This window comes from Netta rufina, assembly GCF_964035555.1.
Source record: "Netta rufina genome assembly, chromosome: 4".
In the NCBI taxonomy this organism is placed as follows: Eukaryota; Metazoa; Chordata; class Aves; order Anseriformes; family Anatidae; genus Netta; species Netta rufina.
The window spans coordinates 25,192,814-25,203,956 of record NC_140127.1 but is presented as its reverse complement, the minus strand read 5'-3'; the positions used below and the strand labels follow the sequence as shown (position 1 = coordinate 25,203,956).

At 43.0% G+C, this 11,143-nt stretch overlaps 1 protein-coding gene across 2 annotated transcripts; it reads right to left on the bottom strand.

Annotated features, from left to right (window-relative positions):
• Positions 1-251: 251 nt before the first annotated feature.
• Positions 252-2,531, bottom strand: HMGB2 (high mobility group box 2). 2 transcript variants are annotated; one of them, XM_084285770.1, is made up of 5 exons: positions 2,395-2,531; positions 1,783-1,953; positions 1,534-1,679; positions 1,262-1,436; positions 252-789 (listed from the first exon to the last, which is right to left on the bottom strand). In XM_084285770.1, the coding sequence occupies exons 2-5, from the start codon at positions 1,930-1,932 to the stop codon at positions 637-639; spliced, it is 624 nt and encodes a 207-aa protein (XP_084141896.1). In that variant the 5' UTR covers positions 1,933-1,953; positions 2,395-2,531; the 3' UTR covers positions 252-636. The 2 variants fall into 2 exon arrangements, with proteins under 2 accessions (XP_084141896.1, XP_084141897.1); XM_084285771.1 differs by having other exon boundaries at positions 2,360-2,506.
• Positions 2,532-11,143: the final 8,612 nt, after the last annotated feature.

The window sequence follows — 11,143 nt, the reverse complement described above, 5'->3', positions numbered from 1 at the left end:
CAAAGCCCCATCCGACCCAGCCTTCAACACTTCCAGGGATGGGACATCCACAGATACTCTGGGCAACCTGTTCCAGTGCCTCGCTACCCTCAGAGTAAAGAATTTCAAAGAGCTATGACTTTTAAGAGTTTTGTCAATTTTGTGCTAACAGCAGGGGTGATAGCCCAAGAACACTGCAATGCCTGCACAGGGCTTAAGAACTCTGGGGAAAGGCAGCCTCTCAAACATTAAGAATACAACAATAGTCATGTACAACATTTTATTACAAAATTGTTAAAAAAAGTAATACAATGCAATATACTACAAAATATAAGATCAGCTATTAAGCTACCTCCTTTATTTTACTTAGCTAAAAAAGAAACACCTGGCTATCAGTCACTGAATTTCAACAAAACCATTAAATATGCAGAAACATTCCACAACTTCTTCTTCTTTTTTTTTTTTTAAACCGAACTGTAGCAGCCCCTTGGCGTACTACTTACATTAAAAATAGAGGTCTCCCTACAAAGAACCACATTACCTATACACAATTCTGTACAGATTTTTATACTGAAGCTAACAATGAGCTGCACTTGAGTTCACATTCTTAGCAAAATATTGGATTTTCAGCGTAAATCTTTACAGCAGGACATTCATTTACTCCTCATCCTCATCTTCCTCCTCTTCTTCTTCATCTTCTTCCTCCTCCTCCTCCTCTTCAGGCTCTGCTTTCTTCTTAGATCCTGCAGGCCTACCTGGCCCCTTTTTTCCTGCATCACTCTTGCTCTTGGCACGATATGCTGCAATATCCTGCAAGAAAGATGCTGGTTAGTTGCTGGTAGTGTAACTCTGAGGACAATCATGCACTACTACAATAATTTAATACTGCCGCGTATGTGGAAAAGTGGGATTTCCATCTTGGAACTTTCATTCTTTCACCTTTTGGCCAGAGAACATAGATTTGTACAGGCAGTTTTAAGAATTTTACGCTTACAGCGCTTGGGAAGATGACTATGTGCTTTTCCAAGTAGGTGACCTGTTTTTCTGGAAGTAAAGCACCTTATTGCTAAAATCTCTAGATATGTAAAAATCATGTTCAGGCTCACTGCAAGCATTCCAGAAACCTCCCATGCCACACCCTTTCCATGCATTCTGAAGCCTGACAGAGTTTCATATAAACACTTAGAACTACAAACCGTATATGGTTTAGGTGCAAAACAGAAGTCTTACATTTACAGTGACCTATACAATTTTAGCCACTACTCTATTATCTTCAGTGTACCTTTTCATATTTCTCCTTTAGTTTTGCAGCCTTCTGTTCGTATGGTTGTTTATCTTTGGCCGACTGTTCAGACCACATTTCACCTAACTTCTTTGCCGTATCTCCAATAGACAAGCCAGGATGCTCATTTTTGATTTTTGGACGGTGTTCAGAACAGAAGAGGAAGAATGCAGATCTAAAATGAGAGACAGCGATTGGGGTTAAGCAAGTATGAGACAATTAGAATGTATAGGGTTGTGTGTTTGGTTTTTTTTTGGCACAGAACCACTCACGGAGGTCTCTTCGGAGCGTTGGGGTCCTTCTTCTTTCCCTTCTTCTCTCCCTTGGGAGGGACATAGTTCTTCATCTCCCTGTCATAACGAGCTTTGTCTCCCTTGGCCATTTCCTCGAACTTCCCTTTTTCCTTGCTGGACATGGTCTGCAGACACACGGGGGCGAGAGGGGAGGGAACCCGGCTCAGATCCAGCGCCCACTCGCCCCTTACAGCCCGGAGGGGCAGCAGCCGCAGGGGCCGCGCTCACCTTCCACCGCTCGGAGCACTTGCGCGAGAACTCGGCGAAGTTGACGGACGAGTCCGGGTGCTTCTTCTTGTGCTCCTCGCGGCACGTCTGCACGAAGTAGGCGTACGAGGACATCTTGCCCCGCGGCTTGTTGGGGTCGCCTTTGCCCATGGCGAGGTCGGCGGCGGGTCCCTGCGGGGGGAGAGGGGGGAAAGGCGGATGAGCGAGGGGCGTGGCCACAGGGCGGGGGGCGTGGTCATATGGGGGCGTGGTCACCGTGGAGGCCACGCCCCCGCCCCTCGCGCGCCGCCGCCGCCTTCCCGCCCAAGCACGCCCCCGCCGCCCCGCGCACCGCCCGCGCATGCGCAGCACCACCCGCCGCCCCTCGGCCGCCCTCCAGCCCTCGGCTCCCCGCGTGGCGGCCGGGCCCACGCCGCCGCCCGCTCCCCCCCGCCGCCTCCAGCTGCCCTCCCCGCGGGGCCGGCCCCAGCCGCCCGCCCGGCGGCCGCCCGCCCGCAGCAGCCCGCTCCCTCCCGCCCCCGTCCCTCCTTCCCTCCCTCCCTCCCCGCCTCCCTCCCTGCTTCCCCGCAGCCCTCACGGAGGCTCCGCGGGCGGGGGCCGCTCGGGCCTTGCCTGGCTGGGCGGGGCGGGGCGGCTGCGGGGCGCTGCTGGCTGCGCGGCTCGCTGCGGACTGCCTGCCCGGCGGCGCACTTAGAGCCTCTTGTTTTCCGCAGCCCTACCCGCCACAGCAACTTGACCCGCCGCCCCTCGGGGCCCGCCCCCCGCCGCTGCCCATTGGCCACCGCGCCGGTTCAAACTGCCTTCGGCCCCGCCCCCTCGGGCCGGCCGCGCTCCCCATTGGCTCGCCGCGCCGCCGACGTCAGCGGCCGAGTGGCTGCCGGGTTAGGTGGCGCGCGAGGGGGTCGGCAGCCCGCATACTCGCTGGAACCGGTTGGGGTGAGGAGAGCGGCGGGGAGGCGGGGCCAGGCGCGCCGGGCAGCGATTGGACGGGAGGGACGGTTTAAAAAACCGCGGGGGCGCTCGCCATTGGTCGCCGGCCACTGCGCGCCTCCTGATTGGGCGGAGCGGGATGCGGCAGCGTGGTTTAAAAATACAAAGGCGGCGGCGGGGCGCACTGCGAGCCGGGGCGCGGCACTGCGCGGGTCGGGCTTGGCCGGGGTCTGCCTGGTGCCTCCCCGCCCGGCCCGGCCGTGGGGAGCCGGGGTGTGGCCCTCGGCTCCGCTGCTCGGCCGGGAGCGCGCAGGCCGCCGAGGGAAGGCATCGCGCGGTGCCGAGGGGGCGCCAGGGGTGAAGCCTCAGCGCCCGTTCGGCGGCTTGGCCCAGGACTGCGGGCGCTGTGTGTGTTTTCCTGGTGGCGATGTTCCGCTGTCCTCCCCCACTTTCCCCCTTGACGTCCCTTCAGGCACACCCAGCCATCGCCGTTTCTCGCGGCTCTGCCTTTCCAGGCGCAGCCCCAGCGCAGGGTGCGCCTTCGCTCGCCGAGGATGTCACGTCCTCGGTGGAGCTTTAATCGCGTTAACCTAGTTCAGCGGCGGCGCTGAGAGCCTCGCAAGGAGAGCGGCGAGAAGCCCTAAGCTCCCTGAGGGCACTGACTCGTCGCAGCCACGGGACCGCTCAGTGGGTCTGACGTGATCTCCAGAGTCCCTTCCGTTGCAGATCTGCTCAGATCTCGTTGACTGAGAGGCATTTACCGGGCCCGGCCCTCCGAGCTCGTTTTTCTTCCTGCTGACAAAGACATGTTCGCACAGAGCAGCTTGCTAATATGGTAACAAACGCCTCCTTCAGCCCCTTTCCATGTTGAGCTTTATGTGTTTGCTTAAGCTGCAGCCCTGAGAGGCAGAGTGTAAACTGAAGAAATTGCTCAAAACCTTCTTTAGAGAAAGGGAGGTTGGGAGGTGAACTGACAGAGCTGTGCAGAGTATTTCCTTTGCAGATGTCAAAGCCTGTTAGAAGCCAGTTATCAGAATTCTGATATCAGCTAACTTCTGTGGCTATTCCTTTTGATGGTGTTTTACCTACAAACCAAGCTTACACTTATCTTCTAAAATAAACATTTACGCAGGGGATATTCTGTGTTCCGGTGTCAGCTGTTTATTCCTGTAAGCCAGTCCGCTACGTCGCAGTAGTGAATTAATGTTCTCAGTTCTGTAGTACTGAGCTCTGTGGAGGCCGAGTCACTTCCCAAGGAGTGCTTTTAATTCTTGATGTAGCTTTAGAAATGTTTTTACTTCGTGTATTACCTGGAAAGTGCTGTTGTTTGTTTTTTTTTAGTGAATTAAGCTGACAGATGGTTACTCATTTACTTTGTGGTGAACCACCTGTATGTGACAGTTTCTTGCAGCATGTTTTCTGGTTAATAAAGTAATTTTGTAACATAGTAGATCCTTAGAATGCTAATGTGTGCAGAATGAATCATAATACAGCCATTAGCATGTCTAATTTTAAAAACCTTATTTGTCCACCAGACTTTTCTGTATCATACCATTCAAACAAGAATAAAGTCATACTACCTCCTGCATCTTTTACAGCCACAGAAAAATGTAGATTAACTCCATCAAAATCAGTTTTACTTTTGTTTTCTCACTAATGCTGGTGAAAGAAAAACAAAGTGCTCCACCAGCTTTCAGGAAACAGGTCTCTCAATAGCAGTGCTTCTAAAATAGTGTGTCATGATCTCTGGGAGCTTGTAAGCAAAAAGTAATCACAATGGTTACGGGCACTAGAAATGATTTTTAATGGTTTAAACCAGAGGAGAATATTGTGAATTTTATCCTTGTAAATTGGGTGTTCTATCTTAGTTCTTAAACAAAACAAAAATCTATAGTTTTTTTTTATTATTCTTTCTTTTAACATCAGTGTAGTAAGTTCATGGAAAAATATTTTGGAATGGTTGGTGGAAATTATGGGATATAACTGCAGGGAGACTTCCTCTAGTGCATCATTTTTTCTTATCTACCCTAAGAAAATGATTGTGGAAAAGCAGGTAGAGTAAGAAAGCATAATTACTGTTATGGGGGAAAAAATGAGACCTGCCTGCCTTCCAAATGATTTAATCATATGTTTTAAGGAAGTTGTTCAAAATTAGGTTCTTCATTCTCTTAAAACAGCCTTTTGCTACGTTCTCTTCTCTGAAAAAGAAAGCTTTTGTACAACTAAACATAAACTTGGAGGGTTACATCATGCTGTGTCATGCAGCATAGGGCAGCATAAGAAACCAAACAGCTGTAGTCTTTAACATCTGTCTGTCCTCCAACAAGGAAGGCAGTATTGAGAATTTTTCATGCTTGAATGTGATACTGGAAGCTTTCTACAGCAGTGCTGATGCTGAAAGCCCCACGCAAGCAAGCTGATTTTTAAAAACTTGTCAGTTCCAAAACTGTCTTTCTACCAGAATCCTCATACTTGGAAAAGCATTTCTCTGTGCGCCTAGCTCCACAATAAACTGTCACTTTTTTTTTTTTTTTTCTCATTACACCACACTGTTCCTTTACAGACAAAACCACAAATTCTGTCTCAAGAGATTCAGTCACTGTTGCTTTTCTAAAGCAGTGATCTATGCAGTATTGACTTTGGTCAGTCCGTGTGGTTAATTTATTAACCACATGTGGATGACAGTTGTGGGGAAGAAGCACAAACTCCAGGACTTCAGGCTTACTTCTAGTTGAATAATTCAGTTCTGAAATGACTTAAGTTTTATAGCTCCCTGGTTTCAAGCCATTTTGTGTTTCTAATCTACTCCATAATTGCAATTTTGTGTGCTATTGTTGATTTCACTTAATCTTCAGTAAACTGTGTGTGAGGAAAGATAAGCAATGTAGTGACTGGAAACAGGTTACAGAGCTGAGAAACTGGTTTAAAGAAAAGTGTGTTATGAACAACAAAAATGAGCAATTAGTGTTAATGCTTTACAACATACCGTATCTCTTGTTTTCTGTGACCAGTGTGTTCAGGTTTCTGAATATATACGGTTCTTATTGTGAACAAAGCAAGTGAATAAAAGAACGAAGACCTCCTATTTGAATCTTAATTAAAGCCTCAGTCAACAGATCCGTTGCATTTGGGACAGGTATGGTTCAAATGGGGGAGCTGCAAACTACAGTTGCAAGACCTTAACTCAGACCAAACTTTTATTCTGATCCAAGTCTATTATATGGTGACAACATCAGTTAGTTTTAATTCATTCAGTTGGATAAAGTGGCTCCCCAGAGACTCTGCTATTACCTGAATGCCTGTATTGAATATACGATAATGTAGCATTAATGGCAGCGAAATTGAAAAGTAATCGTTCTTGATTAATTGCAGTCTGCAGCTGAAATGGTCCCCCTCTTATGGACTTGAGAAATCACTGTTTACCGGATGAATAATGAAAGTGAGTTAAAGCCACTCTCGTTTTTAATGTCACCTAACTTCACTAGTAACAATGAAAGATATTGAAAGAAAAAGTGAATTTAGCTTTAGAGTATCAGCATTTTTTTGTATAGAAAAAAAAAAAAGGATTAAAATCTAAGACATGAATAGCATTTCAATAAAGGTCACTGCTTTAAAACTTCCTTTTTAATGTGAGTTACAAAGTGTACAGACAGCAGCTCTGGTTTTGGGCCTATTCAATATGAGGGTCTCATACTAAATAGATGGTAACAGCTGTAGGATTAAAAGTAATATCTAGAACTACCTAAACTACTGCTTACTGAAGTTCCAAACAAAGCTCAGCTTGCTGTAGTGTTCCACTTATCAGCATTTACTTTCTTTGTACTTTGACAAAAACATATGTAGCAGTGCAGCTGCCCAGAAGTTCTCAGAACTGGAGTTCCTGTCCATATCTTAAAGACTTATTTTTAAAGTAATATGTTAGAGCTTTTCCCCTTTTTTCAGTTGTATAACATGGACATGATATCTGTTTTATAAAAATGAAATTATTTACTGTCTAAACATTAGTTTTATTGTACATGCTATTGTAAAGCCTGCATAACCAGTTCAGCAGCTAGTAGGCAAACAGAGGCCTTGTTACACCAGGCTGTTTTAGTCTGAGTTCAGTAACTTGTTTTGACTTTGTGCTGTGTACCAAATATTTAAAACAAAGACAGCCTATATTAGACACTACCAGGGACAGCTGCAGAGCAGAGAGTGAAACTGAAGTGGTCATATGATAGGAAATAAACATAACAAATCTCTCTTGGTACTAATGCAGATAATATTAGGAACACCAGCTGTTCCTGGTCACAATAATTGTTATACTGAACTGAACTTTTTCAGTCGTAATTTTATTCTAAATTTCATTTCCTTTCTTATTTACAAACTAATACTCATATGACGCTTCTCTCCTGTAGATCGTAATAGACCTTCTTATATTTTGCTATATTGTTAATCCCTTGTTACAGATACGAGAAGAAAATAGTCATTTGCCCTTGTTCATCCATTAGATGGTTTCACAGGCAGTGCAGAGGGACTTTAAAATGTGATTAGTTGTAACTTACGCTACTGAATTGGTTTAAATGGGTAAAAAAGAAAAACAAGTTCCCTCTGCCTTCATCCCCAGAACTCTTCCAGCCTTCATAAACACTGGTACTTTATCTGAAATGTATACGAGACTTACTCTTAATAAGTAAAATGTAATTATTATACAAATGCTGCATTATTTAGAAATTGGAGGACGTAGTTCCAGGATGTTTTTCCTTCTATACAGTAAGACAACGGGTTGGATTATGCCTGTCTGTGAAGGTGTGACATCCAGGAAACAGTTTCGAAGAATTGTAATCACAGTCCGGCTCTTGAATAGCATAAGTAGTTGTGTGAGGCTAGCCACTGGTGCTTGTTGCTGCCAAAATGAAGCATGTGGCAACTGATGATGATTTGCAATTGTTGAAAATCCTACAGAATGAATCAGAGTGTTTTGTTTATACCTTTTCCATTTTCTGGGACTATTTTTTTCTGCAGTCATGAGGGCTAGAAACTTGAAAGCAAACCGAACCTGACAGCAAAAGCTTTTTCCCGTGTAACTGCTATTCTTAAATCTTTTAGGAAAGAAAAAGAAAATGGTAAGTTGACAACACTGTGTACCACAGGCCACAAGAGAAAGGGAGAATCTGTATCCTCTCTCATGTGGCCAAAGGGAAGTGGATTTGGCTGCAAACAGCTTGATACCTAAGAACTGTAATACTCCTATGCATGGATGTTGTGTCCAGGTAGTAGATGAACTTAAATGTCTCATGTTTTGGTCACACAAAGTACACGCTGGTATGAAAGTCACACCGGGTTTCATTTTTGACCCAGGGAGTACAGCTGTGAGTCCATCTCCATGAATTAATTTATTAGTTCAGGACAAGAATACTCTGTTAAAGGGAGTCTCCCAATGGGATTTTACTTACCATGTTTTTCCTTCGTATTTCAGAGAAGTAAAAGCACAAGCAAATGAAGATAACTTTTGGATGAAACCACAGTGAAAGATGTGTTGCAGGAACACACGTCGTTGACATCTGGCTTGGAGAAATAAAGTAGTCTGAAGTAAAGCCTCACAAGTGTATGTGAGTTTCACTCTCCAAATATATTCTTACTGTGCTGTTGCTAATGTAGACGTTGCCATGGTAAAATCATTTTCTCTTCTCTGTTATTGCTGGCAAATAGTGCTGTCATGGGTCATGGAAATGATCACAGGATACACAGGTAATCTGTTGAAAAAATAAATAAAAATACCTAGGAAAATTTGAAATTGTTGATTCAATGATTAGTCTCATTTTTAGTCATGGATCCTGTGTGATTTTCCATCAGCTGATGACATAAAATTACCATTTCTCTAGAAGACCCCTTTGTATACCCTGCACTGTACCATTATGTTAAGTGTGTTACGGTAACGGGAAAGGATATTTCAGAGCTTTTGTACTACTAGAAAATGCATCTGCCTATAATAACAGTCAAAACCTAAAGCTTCTACTCAACAGACCAATTCCTGTGGAAAAAGTATTAGGGATGTTCTGTAATATATCCTTGGTTCTGTGATTAATCCTCATCATTTAGTGCGTGAGGCTAATTAGAAGCCCTCTGTAATTACTGGCAGGACTAAAGCCCTACTACAAATAAAAAAAGAAAGACGGAACAGTGCAGTTATGCATTTGAAAAAAATAAATAAGGAGATTTCAAATGCTGTTCTTTGACACTGAACAACTTCTTATTCAGTGCCATTGAGAAACTAAATTGCAGCTTGAACCATGCCCACCCCCCTTTTTTTTTTTTAATTAAAGGAACAATCCTTAAAATCTGTAAACTCAACTTCAGTGTAAACCTTTGAAATAATCCATTTTGATGCAAGGCTTATTACTGCTGGATCAAACATGCTGCAGTTCATTGGCTTGATTTGTGCAATTTTTGTTGCTGTGTTTTATATTAATAATTAGCATTTATTTTTTAAAATTATTGTAATGTGTACAAATATTAAAAGCATACAATCCCCATTCACTTTTTCCAGCAGTTTAAAAAAAAAAAAAAAAAAGTACTTTATAACTTTACAAAGTTATAATTCATTTTAGAATAGACTTTCATGATATAACTAAAAATATAGATAATCACAGAATAAAGAAGTTAAAGTTGTTTCAAAGGTAAAAAAGCTGTATTATTATTTTCCTAATTCTGACATAAATTATGATGAGAACAACTAAAATTCTGTCCCACTCACTTGTGGAGAGAGTTAAGGATCTTATAGTGCCTGTGGATAGCTGTAATAGCGGAATCAGGTCTCATCATTTGTGTTTATAATGTTAATAAACATTAACAACCAAACACTTAGATAAAAAGCCATAATATCTGTTTAAGCATGATAATGTTGAAACTAAAGGGTGGGAGTCTATTTTTCTTTGCGTTCTTTGCTTTAGAGTATGTATGTCCTTGACCTGATTACAAACTTATCTTTACAACTGTAAAGATTGGAAGCTTTATCAGTACTAAAGCTGAGACTCTAACATTATCTTCCAAGAGAACTGAGATTTTGAGAGCATTAAAGATGAAGCAGGAAAAGCACAATGTGGTGATTTCTAAGGAAGAAGTGATGCTTTTGATCAACCGCTATATATTGAACGATCGATGACAGTAAGTACTATAGAAATGTGGGAAACGCAGTACCCTGTGTGCTTTGCAACTGCAATAATAAATTCTGCTCCTTGGTCATGTTTTGTGAAAAATTCTGTAAAACATTGCATCAGATCTTTTCCTCATAATATTTCCCAGTTAAGGATTTGTTTTCAAGCAACCTTAGCTAAAAACAAGTCTCATTCAAAACAGTCATTGCACTTCAGTTTGTTGGAGTGTCAGCCTGTATCTCTGACACAGAATGAGCTCTGCAGGAAGTCAGAGAAACAATTAAACCCCAAAGCCACATGTAATTTTCCTCATTTTATTTTCATAAAAGTATCTATTACTAGCACCAGACTCTAGTTTTTACTGACTTGAGAGCAAATAATTATCCTCTAAAGAATTTCTAATCCATGCATTGTAGATTTAGGTGGATGAAGTGTTCACCTGCTCTCCAGGGGCACTTCGTGGCTGAAGTTAACTTCAGCAAGAGTGAAGTCAGACCTAGAGATGCTTATAACTGTACTGCAAAGATGAGGATACTGCAACAGGCTACAGGGCCATGAATGTTTCCCATTTTTCTTTCTGTAAAAGGTGCCCATATCAGAAGGAGCAGATGGTGTAAAGGAGCCTTGTAGTTTCTAGGAACCTATGAAAAAAACTACAAAAATTGTGTAATGTGCATTATTCAAAACAAAAAGGGAATAAAGAACATGTCAAACAGAGTTTATGTAACTGAGAAATTGTTTCACAGAATGTAAGATGGTAGCAAAGAGTACAGAGTGGTCTTTTTTGTAGTATCAAGAGAGCTGACTCAGCTTTTAATTTCTTTTCAAGGGATTAAAAATAACTCTTACAATACACAAGTGTTGATCTATTATTCATAGCTGAATTTTTTGTTGCATTACTAAACAAAATCTCTGGGGTGATGCTTTTTTGTTGTATTACATTTCAGAGAAGCACTAATGCTGTTTTTGTTGGACTTTTATTTCTGACTGTGTGATTACAAGCAGTCATAATATGAAACAAAATGTTAATCAAAGTAGCCAGGATGGATAACTGAGCAGTGACACAGTGACTCTGACGCAGATGAATGTGCACTTTTAACTTTGCTGAATGGGGGCTTGTGAGAAGAACGATTATTGAAACCTAATACATACCTCAGCACAAAGCTGAAGGTAGGCTCTGTGTTTGCTTGTGTGCAGCTGAAGTATCTTCCTTAAGCTGCATCTACATATACTTTACAAACAAAAAGTATGTGACGTACTTCATTATTTCAGTCCTCCCAGCAAATAATTCCTGG

What these genes read in the sequence shown, in the direction of transcription:
- HMGB2 (XM_084285770.1), bottom strand. Translation starts at nt 1,932, where the DNA reads ATGGGCAAAGGCGACCCCAACAAGCCGCGGGGCAAGATGTCCTCGTAC. An exon ending in AGTGCTCCGAGCGGTGGAAG is followed by an intron (nt 1,680 to 1,782) that starts GTGAGCGCGGCC and finishes GTGTGTCTGCAG; the next exon opens with ACCATGTCCAGCAAGGAAAA. An exon ending in AACGCTCCGAAGAGACCTCC is followed by an intron (nt 1,437 to 1,533) that starts GTGAGTGGTTCT and finishes CTCTCATTTTAG; the next exon opens with ATCTGCATTCTTCCTCTTCT.